The sequence below is a fragment of the Peromyscus eremicus genome, chromosome 9 (assembly GCF_949786415.1).
Source record: "Peromyscus eremicus chromosome 9, PerEre_H2_v1, whole genome shotgun sequence".
Classification (NCBI taxonomy): Eukaryota; Metazoa; Chordata; class Mammalia; order Rodentia; family Cricetidae; genus Peromyscus; species Peromyscus eremicus.
In genome coordinates this window covers 42656782-42677320 of record NC_081425.1, presented here as the reverse complement: position 1 = coordinate 42677320, position 20539 = coordinate 42656782, and the positions used below count along the sequence as shown (strand labels likewise).

The 20539-nt window shown below is 40.4% G+C and overlaps 1 protein-coding gene across 1 annotated transcript in view; it reads left to right on the top strand.

Moving 5' to 3' along the window:
* Elf1 (E74 like ETS transcription factor 1) overlaps window positions 1-20539 on the top strand; it is a 51848-nt gene that overhangs the window by 11248 nt on the left and 20061 nt on the right. Inside the window, exons 2-3 of the mRNA XM_059274293.1 lie at window positions 10622-10990; window positions 19687-19771. Coding sequence (XP_059130276.1) covers window positions 10844-10990; window positions 19687-19771 — 232 coding nt within the window. The 5' untranslated portion in view covers window positions 10622-10843. The remainder of the gene's footprint in view (window positions 1-10621; window positions 10991-19686; window positions 19772-20539) is intronic.

Sequence of the window (20539 nt, the reverse complement as noted above, 5' to 3'; positions counted from 1 at the left end):
GCTGAGGCTGAGGCTGAGGCAGAGGCAGAGGCAGAGGCAGGTGGATCTTTGAGTTCAAGACCAGCCCAGGCTGCATAGCGAGTTCCAGGCCAGCTGGGGCTACACACTAAGTGGAACCCTGTCTCAGAAACAAATATGGAGGGAAGGGATCTTTTACTGTTGCAGGGTGTTTAGGACCCTCACACTCTGTCCCTGGATTCCCATTGTTTAAGGAGCTGGGCTTTAATTAGTGTAGCTGACATGGATTCAAGTGATTTAAAAATTGAATCCTTATATTTTAAAAGGTGAAAGCCCTAAAAAATTAGCCCATATATGTCACAAATCTTCAGATTATTTACAATGAAGTTTGCTTCTAAGATGTATAAATAGGAAAATAGAGTTATACACATGCTTTTAAACACTGTCAGTATTTTCAAATATAATTGTAAATTTTTTTTTTCAAGATAGGATTTCTCCATGTAACATCTCTGACTGTCCACGAACTCGATTTATAGACCAGGCTGGCCTGCCTCTGCCTCTCAAGTGCTGGGGTTAAAGGTGTCCACCACTGCTCCACTGTCAGTATTTCAGCTGTGTATCCTGTACAACTAAGCCCATGCCTCTGCTTTCCCATCTCCAGTCTTTGTGGTCTTGGTGCTGCAGATGCTCTATTTTCACTGACTTTAGAAGCTGAGGTGCCGGTTAGCCATGAGGGTGATTATAAGGATTCTCCAGCCATAAGACAGGGTCTCTCACTGGCCTGGAGCTCAATTAGGTTAGACTGGCTGGCTGGCAGGCACCGAGAATCATCCTCCTCTGTCTCCTCAGCACCAGGATTGCAAGCAGGCACCACCACACATGGTGTGGGTTCTGGAGACTGAGCTCACTTTACTGACTGAGTCCACCCCCACCTCCACCCCCACCCCCACTCGATTTAAAGACAGGATCTCAATTTGTACCCCAGGCTTGGTGTCTAACTTGCAAATGCTGGGATTATTGTGGAGCAGCACCTGACTCTGGAGGTTAAGCACATTCTCTGGCTCTCCTCACTCAGTCAGTGCCAAAGCCTAAGTGTTACTGATGGGAATCAGCTATTCTCTCAGATGAGAAAACCATGGTGCTAGAGCCTGGTTTTCCTAAAATAAAAATATTAACCAGAGGAATAGACAGCCACAGAAGTAGAATACAGATTTCTTGCAAGTTAATTCTTGTTTGTTGTAGAGAAAAATGTTTAATTGCCTGAACAGGTTTTGCTGATAAGGACGTTTTAACATGTTTGCATTCTCTGGATAGATGTTTTTTGTCAGAGTTCAGGTTTTAGGTCCTGGACAGAAGAAAATTCCTTAGATGGTTAATTTGCATAATAAAGCATGGTTTAATGTTTTGATGATATTTTTTAGCCTTTTTGAGAAAGGAATTTAATTTTTTCATGACTAAATTTCTGATTATCACTCATGGTTTCTCTTTTAAATTCTCACGGTTTCAGAACATGTTCAGAAAGAGTTAATCCTGAGACCACAGGTATGAACAGGTCTAGGTATGAGGTCTGTTGGCTTTTCAGGTACCATAAATGCTGTCTGACTGTAACCTGATACCAGGCAGGCTGAGTGGCCAATAATGGAAAGTGGAGAAGTATGTGAGAGAACTGGAATTTCAGGTGTGGGGAGTAATGGCAGCCTCCCTCCGAGTCCTGGACTATTCCTCTGGGTGTCAGCAGAAAGGCAAAAGTGAAGAAAGTCAGCCAGTTTGGTTTGATCATACTGATGTCTTTAAAATGAACATAGTTGAAGCTAAGGTGAATTTGATTGGAAAAGACCTGCTTCAGCTTTGTCTCGGTCACCAGAACCTTATCTGAGGCTTCATATGCAAAGCCACCATTTGTGCCATATTTGTATGAAAGTAAAATCAGTTTGGGTAAAATTATGGATGCCTCACTCCCCTGTGGTGTTTCTCAATTTTAAAATGTCTAGTGTCCTCCTTTCCTAGTTAAATAATGACTAACATATAGACGGTTGATTTAAATGAACAAATGCCCAGTAGTAAGTAGCTATACTGAATGGCTAGCTACTTAAAAGACATGGGAGGCAAGAGTAATTGTGTACATCTGAGGTCCCAGCACTTCAGAGACAGATGAAAAGGGTAAGAAGGACCCCGAGTTCCAGGGCAGCCACGGCCACGTAGGAAAACATTGTCTCCAAGAAACAAACAAAACCAAGCTGGTGGCCATATAGGTGGTATGATACGAATTACAGAAACTTGGTTTTATTCCTTCCCTCACAGAGACAATTTTGTATTCCATTGAGTATTTGAAAAAATTAAAAGGTTAATTTTTTAAAAGCTTAGGATATCAAAGGTTTGTTTGTTTTTTTGTTCTTTTGAGACAGGGTCTCATGTGGTCTAAGCTAGACTAGAACAGACTCTCCAGCTTCTAACTCCCAAATATTGGGATTACAGACCAGTACCAACCATGACTTGTTTTAAGCATTTTATTTTAGTTTAAAGGGGTTTTTATTTTTATTTGTGTTTATGTAGATGAGTATACCACACAGCAGTGCTTGGAAATGAACGTTGGTCCTCTTAGGATAGCAATGATCATTTGTAACTGATGAACCATCTCTCCAATCTCTCCAGCCCCTAGCATTTTATTATTTTTGCTTTTTTGAGACAGGGTCTTACTATGTAGCCTCGGCTGGCCTGGAGCTTGCTATGTTGACCTGGTAGGCCTTGAATTCTTTTTTTTTAAATTTATTTATTTTTATTTTATGAGTATTAGTGTTTGGTGTGTATGGTTGTCTGTGTGAGGGTGTTGGGTCCCCTGGAACTAGAGTTACAGACAGTTGTGAGTGCCATGTGGGTGCTGGGAATTGAACCCCTCGGGTCCTCTTGAAGAGTAGTCAGTGCTCTTAACTGCTGAGCCATCTCTCCAGCCCCATGGCCTTGAACTCTTAGAGGTCTGATTGCCTCTGCCTTCTCAGTGCTGGGATTAAAGTTTACCATACCTGGTATACTTTTATAATTAAATGATGAAAGGCCTTTTTATAATTAAATGATGCAATGAGATATGGTTTGTTTACTTTGAGCTTTAGCGTGGGCCCCTCCCCCATTTTGTGTCTGTGACACATGGCTTAAAGAGATCTTCAGAGTGAGGTTTGTTTTAAAATGTTTGTCCTGGGGCTGGAGAGATGGCTCAGCGTTTAGATCACTTGCTGTCCTTGCAGAGGACCCAGGTGTTCCCAACACCTACATTGTGGCTCACAATCATCCATAACTTCAGTTTCAGGAGCTCTGATGCCCTCTTCTGACCTCCTCAGGCAGCAGGCATTCATGTGGTGCACATACATATAGGCAGGCAAAACACTCATAAGCACAGAAAAAAAAAATCTAAAGAATTCGAATAAATAAAATTATTCTCCTTTCCCCCTTCCTGTGGGGTAACTAGACTAATATTGTTCTTGTCTGGGGAAGTTCAGTTCTATGTACATGCGGTAATTACATTGTGGCATGTTTCTTTTCCCGTGTTCACATTAACTTTTTAAAGATTTATGTATTTTGTGTTTTATGTTTATTTCTTGGATGGATATGAACCACACATATGTTTGGTGCCCACAGAGGCTAGAGGAGGTGATGGGTTCCCAGGAACTAGAGTTACAGGCCATTGTGAGCTGCCAGGAGCAGGTTTTGGCAACCAAACCCAGGTCCTCTGCAAGTAGCAAGCACTTTGAACTCCTGAGTCATCTCTGATCCCTATGTTCACATTTGTTAATATAAATGATGGCAGTGATACTACACTTGAAGAATATGAACAACATCAATAAACATTATCTGAGAGTATTTTAATGAGTTAGAAAGTTGTGATAGTGGTATAAAAAGGCTTACAAGTTTTTATCATTTATTTTTATTTTTTTTACTCCTCACTTTTAAGGCTGGGTGAAGCTGTAAAGTAAGAATATGGTATGGTAGACTTGGGTATCAACAGTAATAGTAAAACTAAGGCTTAAAGCAATCAAGGAGAAACCTGCAAACCTTTCTTTCAGTCCCAACTAAATTCATGGTTAGAAGTGATCCCAAGTATCAAGAGGATGCGTAGAATATTTTACCAAGACATTTCAGCTAATAGCTGTACTAGTGTGTTTAAATACTTCGGCAGGGGATGCTGGTTTCTGATGATGCTGGGGATTAAACTCGGGTCTTTGTGCATGCAAGGGTGCACATTGAGCTATGTGCCCAGCCCCCGATACTCTACTGATAAAAACATTAATGAAGTTCTATTAGTATAGATAGAAGGGCAGGAGGCGACTGGGCCTGTCTTCTCTTTGCTGCTAATTGCCTGTGTCTTTAGACAGGTTGGATTGCTTTAGGTCCAAATTCTTTACCTTTTCAATGAATGTGTAGTCCTCAGTTAGCCATAAGCGCCTCTGTGTGTGTGTGTGTGTGTGTGTGTGTGTGTGTGTGTGTGTGTGTGTGTGTTGCAACTCTCAAACCTGTGATTCTACAAAATTTTTAGAGGTGATAGTGTGCGGAGCTCAGGAAGGTTGTGCAGTTGAGTTTGATGACGGACTTGATTTTCATTTCTGTTGCCTAGTATTCTAACATATTGAAAACAGATTAGAACAAAGCCAGCTGTGGCCCGCCACACAAATTCCAGGGTCATAGGCTGCAGGTTTACTGCTTCTGATTTCCAATTTTTGTGTGGAGCCTCTCTTTTTATCTTGTGTTCTTTAATTTCTGATGCATTTTTCCAAATACCCTTGCTTTTCTTAGAATACTTCAAGACTTTTGCAAAAGTCTCTTTATTAGCTATGGCTTGATGTAAGAATACTTTCTGCTCAGGTATTTGTTGTACAGTTATTACAGAATTCCATTTAGCTAGCTTGTATCCATAAACACAAATGTCATCTGAATAATTTGTTAGCCATTCAATTATCCCATTCCTCTGCTGATGCCCTTTATCATTTTGAGCTAGAATGATCTAGTCTAAAACCTTGTGTTTGTTTGAGTCTCCTTATTTATCATTTTCCACAGAATGTGTTTGTACTATAGTAATTTCCAAAAAAAAAAAAAAAATTAAAACTTTTTTTTTCCTGGTTTTTCAAGACAGGGTTTCTATTGCTGCCCTACAATTCACTCTGTAGACCAGGGTGGCCTCGAACTTAGAGTGAAGGGATTAAAGGCATGTGCCATCACCACCTAGCTTAAAAAAAAAAAATCTTAATATATTAAGTATGCTTAAAAAATCTTGCTGGGTGGCAGTGGCGCACACCTTTAATCCCAGCACTTGGGAGGCAGAGACGGGCGGATCTCTGTGAGTTCACGCCAGCCTGGTCTACAGAATGAGATCCAGGACAGGCACCAAAACTACAAAGAGCAAAGCAACAACAAAAAACACGCAACAGCAACAACAACAGCAAAAATCTTAATGGATTTTCATATTTTTATATCTGAAATGCTTCTCAAGAAATCCTATATTTTATGTTCTATATTCAATGAAGGATTGATTTTGGCAGGTTTCTGTAAGATGAATTGCTAAATGGTCTTATTTTAATAAAAACTTGGAGCCAGATATTAGAGTTAGAACTGAGAGATCAGAGGAATAGGACAAGCCATAGCCAACCTCACCTCACTGACACCTCAGTCTCCAAACAGAGCTTCTTCCTGTATACCCACGCCTATATTCCTTTCTGCCCCTGCAATCTCATTTCCTCTCTCCTCCCAGCTACATCACTTCCTCTTCCTGCCAAGCTCTGTCACTTCCTGTCTGTCTGTACGGACTTCCAGACCTTTATGGTTAACTAGTGTTGGAATCCAAGGTGTGTGCCACCAGGCCTGGCTCAGTTCCCAGTGTGGCCTTGAACTCACAGAGATCTGGATGGATTAAAGGCGTGTGCTACCATTGCCTGACTTCTGTATTTACTCTAGTGGCTGGCTTTTTCCTCTGATCCTCAGATAAGCGTTATTAGGGTGCACAATACAGTGGGGGACACAATATGTCACCACAGGTTTCTATTCATATTTTTTTTATATTTGAAATATTTTATAATAAATTATACAAAAACAATTTGAATTGAGTTGATGTAGCCATTAATGTGAACCAGTGTTTTGTGTTTAAAATTGTTATTCACTGTGTTTGAGATAGGATCCTAACTAGACTCTGTTAAGTTCTTAAAAAAAATATTTGTTTATTTTTCTATACATGAGTGTTTTGCCTGAATGTATATCTGTGCTCCAGATGGTGAGGTTGTCATACTTACTGGACTGGAGTTGACAGATAGTTGACGGTTGCCATGTGGATGCTGAGAATTAAACCCGGTTCCTTTACAAGAGGAGCCAGTGCTCTTAACTGCTGAACCATCTCTCCAGCCCCATAAGTGAAGTTTTAAAGTCCTACCCTTTATACACTGGATTTATCAAAAGGATACCAGAGTGCAAGGCGCTGGAGTCAACCTAGATTTTGTTGCTAATGGGCTATGGTGTTGGAGTTGAGCCAGTAATTGTGGAGAAAGACTCTCAGTGATTATAGAAATGGGACTTAAGAAATAATTAGGGATCTGAGGTGCACCTGTTGCATATTTTGCACACTATATTCAGAGCTATAATTAAGCTAATGTTTATTGAGTTCAGCTCATAGACCAGACATCCTGCACATGTATTTGGCTATTTCTTTAAGCAGGGCCAGGGACTGAAGCCAGTGTCTATCCAGGCAGGTGCCCTGCCACGGCCTGCAGTCCGTTAGCTGCGCAAGTATTTCACAGATGACTTTCACAGCTCTAGGTTTTGTTGCCATTTATTATGCTCATTGAACAGAACGAGCAGTCCTCGAATATATGGAAACTTTGCTCAGGGCCGTACCTCAGAGGCAGAACCCAGGTGGTCTGAGGCTAGAGTTCATGTAATAGTTTTGTTTTATGACTTTACCTCAAGTGTGAAGATTGGTGACAAGAGCTTAGGAATCTTAATTCTAAGCATTTCTGTGGTATAGCTCTCCAAAGGAGAAAGGCATTCAAGCTAGTCTGGGAATTTGTTTGGATGCCCGACTGGATTACTTCTCAAAAATGTGTAAATAAGGTAGCAGCATGTGACTCTATGGTGAATGAAGAGTTTTCTCCTTTTTCCTTCTTGCTTTATCATGTTGTGAAAACATGTTGGAGAACTATTACAGTGGCACTGTTCCTGAATATATGACTCAATAATGCGTAAATTTAAACAAGTTTGGCATTACTGTTTGCTTGGCTGTTTCAGATAAGGGTTGGTTATGTCCCCCAGGCCAGCCTCAAACTCCGGCCTGCAATTACAAACTTGTACCTCCATGCCTAGCGTTGAAACAAGTTTAACATTTACTGAGGTTCTTAGATTGTCTTAGGGTAGAACAGACTCCTTTGTTTCAATCTTAATACCCATATCTTTTTCTGAACTGAAATAACTTTAGGGAAACATCATGGTATCTGTTTTGGACATTTTAGACACAATGACTCAGAGACTCTGAGATGGACTTGATATGCTAGTTTACTAGCTGGATTTGGAGAAAATTAGAAAGTGGAGTTCCCCCCCCCCCTTAAATTTGATATATACATTTACTTAAATCTGTGTTTTAAACTGTAATGGCAAAAGGAATGGGTGGATTTCGAAGCAGGACTGTATATTACAGTAATTGAGTTTTGATTTGAGAAATGAGATTCTAGTGTTGGCTGTGTTGTGCTCACGGACCCCAAGATCTGGGCACCTCCCCTCTTTAATGAAAACTTGATTTCTGGGTTAGGTATCAGATTTGTCACTTAATAAAATTAATAGAGCTGAGCCATGTTGTTTCAGTACCCTTGACATCCACAGAAGACATGTCTGGTTTAAGAATCAGAAAGGTTTTTCCTCAGGAACCACTTCAAAGCCACAGCATACCTACACAGGAAAGAGGAAGAGGAGGAGGAGGAGGAAGGCACAGAGCGTCAGAGACCTAGTTAAACTAAAGAAAATGCTTGCCTTCTGATTTGAGTTAATGAGCTTCCCTGTGCATGTGAACAGAAACTGGGGGGAGCTGAGTTTTCTTTCCTACCTCTGCGAATGAGTGGTGGTGGTTTGGGGCAGCCATTTGGGGTTATTTTTACAGGCTGTCAGTCATGTGTTACGAGGTCAGGCTATTTTCATTGTTCGTCCTTATTTTTGAAATTTCCAAAGGTCAGTTAGTAAAGCACAGTAGCACTGTGGAGATGTGGCTGAGAAAAGTACACTTTGGAACTTTATACAGATTATTCACATGGGTCCTTTGTGTTTAATAAGAAAACCAGGTTTTAGAATACCCTTGAACCTACCCATTTACAGAAAAACTTCCATGTCACAAGCATCCCTCAATCCTGTTTGTATTTTCTTGCTCTTGGGTTTGAAGTTGATAATAATTTCCTCTTTATCAAAAGTATTTCAATGCTAAATCAAGAATATAGGTAGAAATAGTTTGAATATTCAGTGGTAGGTATTTAAAACAGTATCTGTCATTAACATGAGCCTTCTTATCATTAGTGTGGGCACACAGGTTTGGTGGGTACAGAAGAAATTTAAAACTCTGGTTCTTTCCCAGGAGAGGTTTTGCGCTCGCGCTCTCTCTCTCTCTCTCTCTCTCTCTCTCTCTCTCTCTCTCTCTCTCTCTCTCTCTCTCTCTCTCTCTCGTTGCCTGCCTATTGGTTTTCGGACAGCAAGCACTGGAACATTTATTGGGTTGAATTAAGTGAACAACACTTTCAAATGTGAGACAGTGTGGTTTGTGTTAAGTTGGCAGTATAGGCAGTAAGTAGTGCTGTGATTCTGAAGGGAGCAGTCTTTATGGGGTGAGACATGAAGTTGGGAGACTTTATGAAGGAACTTGGGAGGTATAGGCCGGAGGATCAGGAGTTCAAAGTCACCCTTGGTTACATAGCCAGTTTGAGGCCAACCTGGCCCACATGACACCCTTTCTCAGAAAAACAAAATGTGATTTAAACATTGAAGAATGGGAAGATAAGATTCAGAGATGGGAGGGAACCTTCCAGGAATGGGAATAATGGGTTCCGGGAATGGGAATAATGGAAGTTAAGAAAGGAGGCAGAGACAAAGCTATCTTGTATAGGGGAACATATAAGGCAGTTACTATAGAGGAATTGGGTTCTGTAATAATTGAAGGGCAACAATAAGTAATGTTTGTACAAGGCCAAGTGTATATCTATGTTGATACACCTGTGCTCGATTTAAACGTGAAAATATTTTTTTTCTTCTCTATGCTCAAAAAAACGACCAGACTGTGTTAAAAAGTACTTTCTTAATGTTATCGTTAAATCTCTGTTGAAAGGGTTGGGGTAGGTCAGAATTGGACACCATTGGCTTGGAATTGAGTTTAGTGGGTAAAAATCTGATTTGAATTCCTAATCCTTATTTTATTTTGATTTCCAATTATGACAATCACAGTGATCTATGTTGATCTCTAAAACATGGAATATACAGGGAGTTGGTTTGACAGAAATTAGGAAATAGTGTACCTGACCTGGCTAGTTCCTGCTAATTAGACGTAAGCTTTCCAGGAAACTGACTCACCATGTCCCTTTATTCCCAAACTTGTTTCTTTATGGTTAAATTGCTAGGATTAGTCACCATCCTTTACTCCAGGCTGTCATCATTTTGAAATATTTATATTAATATTATAAAAGCTGTTTCAAATCACTAGATTTTAAAAAATATGACTATTTAAAGCCTCAACTTTTCATGTCACATTTATGACCATAAGCGTTTAATATTTAATACGCTTGTATTAACACCTATTCTAATTTTATTAGTGGTAGCTTTACCTTTTAAAAACACTAATATACAAATGTGTGTAGCAGGCATTTTCAGAACTCTGTGAGGTGGTTTTTGCTCCTCAGTTGCGTTTTTGTTTTTCTGCTGTTGTAAAGTGCAGCCCTTTGCATGTTCTAACTTGACGTGACGTGGTCAAGTGCAGTTTCCTTCCTGTTGCTTGTGTTAGAGATAAGGCTACATTTCAGTGCATTCAAAAAGGAGCCCCTGAAGACAGGGTCAGTCTGGTAACGCCCAGCGTTTTCACTCAGCACAGGTTTCCAGGGACAGAAAAGTAGGCTTTAGTTTCTGCTCACTTTAAAAAGCTCGTAAAACAGCGTTTACAACCTTTAACTGTCTTCATATATATATATATATATATATATATATATATATATATATATATATATATATGGTCGGGGATGGCGCTTGCACGTTGCTGTTAAGGACAAATGAGTCTGTTAGGAAATTATTCAGAGAGTGGTGGTTAATGTGCATGTAGGTGATTTGCTAGGTTAGTGGAAAGAATGTAACTGTTTATATATCCTCTGCTGGGATTTAAAATTTCCTAATTATTACTGGACACCCTCCCCCCCCCCCCCCCAACACACACACACTCAGTACTTTAACTCAAGTATAGCTTGGGGAAGAAAGAAAAAGTAATGAGGGGAGATTTTATCTCAGGAATGAAGTCTTCAAAGACAGTATGTCTTTAAAAACAAAGCCCTGTGTTTACTAGCCATGCTGATTTTACTTCAGAGCAACAATGACACTTGGAGACACCGTGCTGCGCCACTTGTTACATTTTAGCCAGGCGGTTGCGTTTTCACGACTAACATAAGCTTTTGTTTTTCAGGCCCGAGAAGACCAAGAGAATTATTTCAGAAAAAGTGCCGGTTTGCTAGAATGTCAACGAACCAAGGAAACGTGAAGCATTCCTTTCTCTGAAGAGGCCTGGGTCTGCAGGAACTGCACAGACTTGCCTGAGGGGCTTTACCACAGCAGCACTGCACCCCACTGCTCCAGACTGGGACCTGTTTGGGACTCTCTCATGTGGGTCTAAGGGGAATGCTTTACTATGGCTGCTGTTGTCCAACAGAACGACGTAGTGTTTGAATTTGCAAGTAACGTCATGGAGGATGAACAGCAGGTGAGCCAGAAAAAATGGGGTTCAGTACGAGTTTTCATTAGCATCAGAATATTATTTACTTTGATAGTAGGAAAAGTTACTGGAAAAAAAATTAGAAATTAAATGTTTGGCAGTAATGTCATTTCATATTTTAAGTACCAGTTAATTCCCTGTACGTAAATGCTACCCTTTAGTTTTGATGTGGTGACAAGGAAATACTATTTGTGGTTCATCTTGTTTTTCTAAAGTGAGACCAAAAAGTAACTACCCCCAGTAATATTTCAAACTACTTTTAAAAAGTTCTAGAGAACATACCAATGTCTATAATTAATCTTTTAATTATGGGCTATTTTTTTTCAAGTAGATTAAACAATGTGGCCATCTCATAATCACATTTCTCAGTCCAAAGAATGTGACCCTGAGGAAGTTTCCTAATTCTTCCAGACCTGGATTTGTCATCTGGTGGGGAATTGAATGAAGACTTTTGAAGTTACCGTTCATGAAGTGTGTGTGTGTGTGTGTGTGTGTGTGTGTGTGTGTGTGTGTGTGTGTGTGTAATACATACATACATATATGTGGAATATATGCTGTGTCAATTATTGCCTTTATATGAATTAAGATCTCAAGAGATACTGAGATAAAGGATTTAAATTTAACTTTGATCCTCTGATCTGCCCACAGTGTGTAAAAGCTAGAACAAAATCTCTTGGAACTTGGTAATTCACTTAATTTAAAATAGGCAAGGATGAGCTGGGCGGTGGTGGAACACGCCTTTAGTCCCAGCACTCTGGAGGCAGAGCCAGGCAGATCTCTGTGAGTTCGAGGCCAGCCTGGACTATAGAGTGAGATCCAGGACAGGCACCAAAGCTACATGGAGAAACCTTGTCTCGAAAAACCAAAAAAAAAAAAAAAAAAAAAAAAGCAAGGATATAAGAGGTGGCGTGGGAATTAATGGGTTGAGTAGAGTTAGTTTGCTAAGAATCTTTTAAGAGGCAGTGGCTTTTAAGTGTGCTCCATAAGGTTGATTTATAGGCTGGAGTAAGCCTGGTCCCAAAACTTTAAGTAGACCAGTTTTAATGTCTGTTTTTATTCTAGAAACATAGTTACTACAAATAATAAAATTGATTTTTAGTTTTGGCAGGACATTGCAGTTTCTTAGCTGTTTGTATTGTATACCAAAGTGATACAATACAAAATTTATAAATATACCTACAAAAGGTGAGAATTTGGACTAAGTAGCCTTAAAATCAAGACGAGAGTCAACTGAGGGAAAAAAAGATCACAACTAAAAGCATATTAATATCGATAGAAACTTAATCTAGAGACAATAGAAGACAGTATTTTGGAGGAGAAAGTGTTTTTGAATTGTTTTAAGACACAGGATGTTTGTGTAAGTACTAAAGTTTGAAAAATAGTGTGCTGACTATGGCTTCTTCAGATAAAAGGTCACGTGATAGATCCCAGGCTTGGTGTGGTGAGGTTTGATGTGGCACAGAGGATAGAGCCCTAAGCCACTCACCATCAGGCTCTACTGCACTGGCTCTCACACTCTTGACCACAAGTACACTTTACGTTATAACACCATGTTCTTATTGTGATAAGTAGACTTAGAGGTATACTGCACAATAATGCTTGTACACTTACTATGCTGGATGTACTTAATTTATCTTAGGCTTTTGTTTTTTTTATGTCTTTGGGAAGGGTATTGGTGGCTTAACCCCCACCCAGCTCTGTTATTTATTAATTTGATAGTGCTTTGTTTTTCTGAGACAGGGTCTCTCTATGTAGTTCTTTCATTGTTTTCATTATCACTTTATAGATTTGGTATGTGATAAGATACTCCACACTTTAATGGGTGGTGTACTATATCTACCCGACTTAAGCCTTGGAAACCATTATTTTGCTCTCTGTCTTTGTATATTTGCATATTATGGGCATTTTATATAAATGGAATCATAACATACATTTTCTTGTGGTTGGATCCCTCCCCCCTTTCTCTCCCTCTCCTATATTGGGAATTAAACCTAAGGATATAACCCTAGCCTTTAAATATGCTCATCTATGTTTACCATGTATCACATACAAACAGCAACATCAGTTAACAGCAACAACAACAACAACAACAACAAAAACCCCTTAAGGTGACCTTTATTGAGCCTTACTTTTGGGGGTGCATGGCCAAATTACAATTTATTCTGACTAGAAAAAGAAAAACTTTTCCCTCTTTCAAATTCATGGCCTCTGTTTTTCATTACTTGTTTGTTGTTGCATACATATACGGGTACTGTCTTAGTCAGTGGTCTATTGTTGTGAAGAGATGCCATGACCATGGCAACTCTTATAAAAGAAAGCATTTCATTGAGGTTTGCTTACTGTTTCAGACATTTAGTCCATTATCATCATGGTAGGAAGCGTGGCAGCATGCAGGCAGACGTGGTGCTGGAGAAGTAGCTGAGGGTTCTACACCTGGATTGGCACGCAGCAGGAAGAGAAAGCCATTGGGCCTCACTTGGGCTTTTGAAAACTTCAAAGCTCACCTCCAGTGACACATTTCCTCCAACAAGGCCACACCTCCTAATGCTTTCAAACCTGGTGCCACTCTCTGGTGGCCACCATTCAAATCTGTGAACCTGTGGGGGGCCATTCTCATTCATTCAATCCACCATATATATATATATATATATCAAATACATCCTGCCTAATCTGTATACTATTATATGTATGTTTTCAGAGAGCAAGAGTATATGGGAGGGTTTGAAAGGAGGAAGAGGAAAATGATGTAATTATAAAAGAAATAATAAAAAAAGGAAAATATACTAAAATGAAATAAATGGCAAATACTAGAGCTGGCAGGTGTAAAATGAACTTGGCTTGCTGTGCTTCTAAATACATGGTTCGTCCGTCCATCGATCCATCGATCCATCCATCCATCCATCCATCCGTCGTTTATGCACCGTTATGCAGATATGGAGGTCAGACAACATTTTATAGGAGTTGGCTCTCTCTTTTCACTATATGGGTACTGAGGGTCAAACACAGGTTGTCAGACTTGGTGGCAGGGCCCTTAACCCACTGAGCCATCTCCCTGGCCCTAAGCTAGTTCTGGGAATTGTTTATTTCACCAGTGTATGCCTATAATCCCAGAATTTGGGAGATACGAGTATGAGGATCAGTGGTAGAATGCTTGCCTAACACACAAGAGGTTAGTCCCTAGTTCCCAGAAAGCAACAAAAGAAAAACAAAAACCAAAGGCGATTTCCTGTTTCTATTTAGGTAAAATATTGAACGACTTCATCCGTGTATTTTTCTTGATTACTTATTATATGTCTTGCAGTATAAAAAGTTATTTAGTTCCGTGTTATTTAAACGCTATAATAATTTTTAAAGATAATCCTAATTTTTTTTTCTTTTTAAATGGACCCAGAAAAAAAAAACTTAGAGAACCTGGATAATTTGAACATACTCAGAAAAATTGTTTTTTGTCCGAATGTGTTCAAATACCCAGTGAGAGGTGGAGTTTTTACTTCCGTACCAACTTGTCACATACATATATGTAGTACAATTGGCACATGGCAAAATACTGTCAGAGCTCATTGTGATAGCAGGAAATGCTCAGTGTTTGGTTTGTTCAGAATTGGAGATGAAGGAAGTCATTTCATGACTAAATCAGAGGTCTTCAGAGTGGTATCTTCAAGGTTGAAATTTTGGGCTGGGCCCCTAGTCTGATTGGAAAGCAGGGCACAGGAATTTGTTTTAAAGATTTATTTTCTTAAGTGTACTATGTTTGTTTAGTGTGTATGTTTACTGGAGAAGTCTTAGATTCAAGGAGGTTTTCAAGATGATGGGAAGAATGAGGCACCAATCTGGTTGGGGTATGTGTGCAGTGTATGTCTCTCTGTCTGTCTGTCTATCTTGATATAAACATATACTAATTACTTGAAAGTATGCTTATCTTGAACTTGTTATTTAAAAGAAGTATCTGCATTGAGGAAATTTCAAAAGGATTTTTTACCCTGCTTTTTGTCTGAGGAAAATGTTTTGCTCTTCAGCTGTGGGCTGTTTTCTAGAGGGCTGTGGCAGGATGTTTCACAATCGCCGTGGAACAGACTGAGAGCTGCTGTTAGGGGAACTTGGCAAACAGGTTATGTGAGTGCTCTTGTATTTTTTTTTTTTTTAACATCTGAAAGCCTGTTGAAAACTTAACAGCACTGAAGTAGTAGTCAGAGTTTTTAAGTCGCCATCTCGGACTGCAGGGCCTGCTGTGGTGAGGGAAATAAAGAAATCTTTTAGCAGAAGCATGTATGTTGCTGTTCCCGGTGGTCCTTCACCTCTCCTTTAAGTTGATGGTTCATGACATATGTGAAGAACCACAACCAAGGGGAACTCTGGGGACAGTGTTGAACCTGGAGGAACTGTCCTGGGTTTGATTTTTATTATTGCTGCTGAAGTGTTGGCTGAAATTTTGCTTTCAACATATGCTCTAGGATTTACCTGTACATAATAAGCTCTTTCCCCCCTACCGCTTGAGCTTTTAAGACTTTCAGTAAAGTTAGAAAACCTATGAAACTCAGTTTTCCTCACTATAGTGAAACTGGCTGCTAGAAACAGATGCTTGAAAACTGATTTGATAGTTTTGATTCCAGGAAATCTTTCTTCTCCAGTCCCTAGGGTTTGTGGTTTGCTTTAGTTCTGTTCCACAAACAAAATGAAAATCATTTACAAATGCCGAGTGGCAAAAGACCTTGTAACGTATCTGTTTATATTTCTAGTATCAGAGATTTGCGTGAATGATAAGAGTTGACCCAATTTAGGCAATGTAGTTTTGTGTATTTCTTTCTACCAGGGTTTCTAGACCCTGAGTGCAAATTGGACCCACTTGGGGAAGTTTATTTATAGGCCCTGGCCATATCCTCAGATACTCTGAATTATCTGGTATTCATTTGCTGTTTTAAAGTGTTTCCCAATGTAGAGACAAGGTTAAGTAGTGCTAGAATTTAGTGAAGTTCTCTTTCTCAAATCACACCTAGAACTGGGATATGGACCAGTGCTATGGTACCCACTGAGCATGTGTAATGCTGTAAGTTTTATCCTTAGATTTCCAAGGATATGGCTGGTTTCAAGAGGGTAGAAAAGAGGATTAATTTAATTGTTTAAATGAGGAAATCTTTTAGACATGTTTGGAGAGTATTAAAAAAAATTTTTTTTTTTTTTTGAGAAAAGGGCTCATGTAGCACAGGCTAGTCTAAGACTTGTCATAGAGATAAGGATGCCCTTGATTTATCAGAGTGTGGCTTGAAAAGGATTAGAAGGATTAGAAGTTGTGGCCTTGTTAGAGTAGGTGTGGCCTTGATGGAGGAAGTGTGGCACTGGGGTGGCCTTTGAGGTTTCAGAAGCTCACTCCTTACTTCTTCTCTCTTGGCCTGTGGATCAGGCTGCAGCTCTCAGCTACTGCTCCAGGGCCGTGAGTTCTTGAGTTCTGCCATGTTCCCACCATGATGAAAATGGACTAAACCTCCGCAATTTTAATGCTTTCTTTTATAAGAGTTGTCTTGGTCATGGTGTCTCTTTATAGTGCTAGAACAGGGCCCAAGAGATACTGTCACTTTATTTCTTTAAGGAAACATCAGGACTAGAGGTATAGCTGAGGTATAACACTTGCCTGCACGATCAAAGTCCTGGGTTTGATCTCGACACAACAAAAAAGTATAGTTTCTTTTATAAAATTATAAATTTTCTTTGGCTGTTAGTAGTCTCATCATTTTATAAATCACTTTTAAATTTTAATTTATTTTTTGAGTTGGTGTTGCATAGGTTGGCTTCAATCAAACTGCTGTGGTCAGGTAATCCTCTGCCTCAGTCTCCCTGGTATCTAGGACTGCAGGAGCATGCCGCTGTGCTCACTGCTCTGACATTTTGAAGCTCTTTTCTAAAATCAGTCTGGGAAAGGAGTTAGATTAAACAACATAGAACAAAAAACAGGAGTTCAAATATAAAGAATAAAGTCTATAATTTAAAACCAGCAGTAAATTTACATATGCCTTTATTTCATTTTCATAAGCTTTTGGAATCCAGATAGAGGGAACCAGTGTTCAAACAGTAGACTTAAAGTTAATTTGAACTGAGTCTTATTAGGGGTGGAATTTGTCTAACTTACCCTTCTTCGTCTATTGATGTTCTAGCCCATATTACCGCAGAATGTGACCTTATTTGGAAATAGGGTCGTTGCAGATGTGATTAGTTAGGATGAATGGAGTGAGCCCCTACTCTAGGGTGAGTGCTTACAGAAGGGGAAGCTCAGATTCAGACACATGGGAAGAACGTCGGGTGAGCATGAAGACAGCCAGGAGAAGTCAGGGGGAACTGAGCAGGTCTGCAGAAGGAACCAGCCATTTACCAACACCTTCACTTCTGACACAGTCCTCGGCGCTGGGAGAATACGTTTCTGTTGTGGAAGGCACTTAGTTTTGGGTACTTATTGTGGCAGTCCAAACAGATGGATTCAAGTCAGAAGTTTTTACTTACTCTAAAAATCTAAATCTTAGATAATTCCACGTGTGAAATTGTATATTTGTTCATACCATCTTCCCTTCATGGCCCTGGCTAGCCTGAAACTTGTTATGTGGATCCTGGCCTTGAACTTTCGGCAATTCCCGGTCTCTGCTTCTGTAGAGTGCAGGGCTCACCGTGCCGTGAGGAATTTTACAACGTGTGGTTTTGAAGGTTTGGATTCTTGATGACTCATACTTTAGTCAGTTGCTAGTCAATCCAGATAAAAGGCAGTTTGAGTCCAGATCTGTAGCTGGAGTTACTGGAGTGTGCGTTTTCCTTCCATTTATGGTAATAGAGGCCAACACCTTGTAGTCACCTGAGATGTGTTCTGTAGTTTCAGGCTTCTCACTTCTCCTATGTTTCAGCTTATTTGTATTTTATTTTCTCTGTGTGTGTGTTGCATGTCAGTATCGTACATGCGTGCCTACCACGGAGGCCAAAAAGGGCATTGGATCCCTGGGACTGGAGTTATAGGTAGTTGTAAGCTGCCATTTGGGTGCTGGGAATCAAACTCAGGTCCTCCGGAAGAGCAGCCAGTTCTCTTAACTACTGAGAGGTCTCTCTAGCCCCTGTATTCTTGTGAACACATGAGTTCTTTATTGTGTGGGATTTGATAGCACCCTGAAGAAGTGGGAAGTGATCACTTTGAAGGAGGCTCATGATTTCAAACTTTCTTTTTGAAATTATAGTATAATTTCAATATTTCTTCCTTCCCTTTCCTCCCTCTAAACCCTCCCATATACCCGTCCTGGCTCTCCTTCAAATCCATGGCCTTAATTTTTTCACTACTTTCATTGCATGCATACATACCTCTCGCACTCCCAGACTGCTTCAGTGGTCTGTGGTTCTTTTTGTAGGGTTGAGGCCTCATGGGCCCTTCCTCATCCACTTTTGCGTGTCTTTTGGTGTTGTCCTTGTTCAGCTTATGTTTGGGCAGTCATGTTGGCAAGACTTTATGCACCGGTGTAGCCATAGCATTATGAGGAGACGAAACACCTCAGCAAACTGCCTGATCCTCTGGCTCGTAGGGTCTTCCTGTTCCTTCTTCCACTGTGTTCCCTGAGCAGGAGTGTTTTGTAGATGTATCCACTGGGACTGAGCGCCACAGCTCCACGTTGTGATTGGTTGTGGTTTTCTGTAGTGGTCTCTGTCTCTTGATGAGGGGTGAAGATTACACTTATCTATGGGTATAAAGACAATGTTTATAGATTGTTATTAGGGATTATTATGTTCATGATTGTAATAAGACACTCAAGTTACCTTAGCAAGAGGAGACTCTATGTATAAATCAGGAGTGATCCTGAGAGAAAGTAACAATGTGTAGCAGACCGACAGAACCTTAGGGAAGAGAGGTTAAAGACATCACCATTCTAAATGCCTGTTAAACCATCGTGTTTTTCTTTCTTTCTTTCTTTTTTTGGTTTTTCGAGACAGGGTTTCTCTGTGTAGTTTTGGTGCCTATCCTGGATCTTGCTCTGTAGACCAGGCTAGCCTCGAACTCACAGAGATCTGCTGGCTCTGACTCCCGAGTGCTGGGATTAAAGGCGTGTGCTACAGCCACCCAGCTTCCATCGTGTTTCTAAACAGAGCCAAGGAGATAGGGATTCAATTTAATAAAGCCAGCATTTTGCAACTGATGAGTGGGATGCAGATAAACAACACAGACCCTGGAGTCAGTTCAAGCTAGGGTTCAGTTACTGGCCAACTGTGTCACATGGTGAAGTATATATGTTTGCTGCTCATATCTGATGGGGGGACAGACCAGGACTTCTGGGTAGCATAACCTTAAGTACTCCATTTGAAACAGCGTATTTACTTAAAACCCATACACACCCTCCCATATCCTTAAACTCATTTCTAGATTAATTTACCTAATATACTGTAAAATATATGAAAATAGTTGTTAGACTATTTTGGGACTAATGACAAGTTTAAAAATGTTCATTATAAGTACAGTTTATTTTTCATGTGTGTGTGGTATACATGCATGTTCACATGTATATGTCTGGGCGTGCGTGTGTGCGTGTGTGCGTGCGTGTGTGTGTGTGTGTGTGTGTGTGTGTGCGCGTGCGTGCGTGCGTGCGTGTGTGTGTGTATAACCAAGGTTGACATTGAGTATCTTCCTCATCACTCTTCACTTTCTTCTGCTTAAGCGGGGTCTGGCATTTGAACTCAGACCTTGCCTATTTCGATAGTCCAGCTAGCCAGCTTGCCCACGGGGTCTGTTGTCTTTACCTTCCCAGCACTGGGATGAGAGGTGGGCCCCCACACCCGACACTTACGGGGGTGCTGGGGATCTGAGCTTCAGCCTTCATGCTTGTAAAACAAGTGCGGTATCCACCAAGCCATCTCCCAGCCCCATCTACATTTCAAAATGTTAACCTTCAGTTGGTTAGACCTACAGTGGTATTTATCTTTTTCTCATCTCTGCGTTCCCTTGAATAGCATAACCACTCAGTGTTGGAGAGTGCGTTAGGTCTCGCGATTCCTACTTTCTTCGTTAAGTTTCTACTATATGGTGCTGCCCTCTAAATCACAGAACCAGCACCTCTTTCCTTTTCCTCTCCATTCCTTTATTTTCTTTTGGATACAGTCCTGACTAGCTTGGAGTTCACTCTGTAAACCAGGCTGGCCTTGAACTCTCAGATCTCAGAGACTCACCTGCCTGTTTCCCAAGTGCTGAGATTAAAGGTATTCTTCATACTTAACTAAACTTTTGGGTCAGAGGAAATATTTTCTGTCCTTTCTTTATGTCTGCATTTTTTTCACCCTGACATTGCTGAGCATTGAAGCTGGGGCCTGTGCACTCTACCACTGAGCTTTATGGCTGACTTCAGTTTTTCCTTTCTTGTTCTCTGTTTCTCCTCTCCTCCTCCATTTCCCCCTCCCATCTCTCCCTCTTCTGCTTCATTTTGTTCTCTCTCTCCCTCTCCTCCTTGAGACAGTTCTCTTTTTGTAGCCCAAATTCACCTGAAACTGTATAACTCAAGCAAACCTCACATTTGGGATCCTCCTGCCTTAGCCTCCTGATTGTGGGGAGGTCCCTGCAAATGCCATGGCCGAAGAGTAATGACCCTCTTGAGGCAAGAAGGAGAT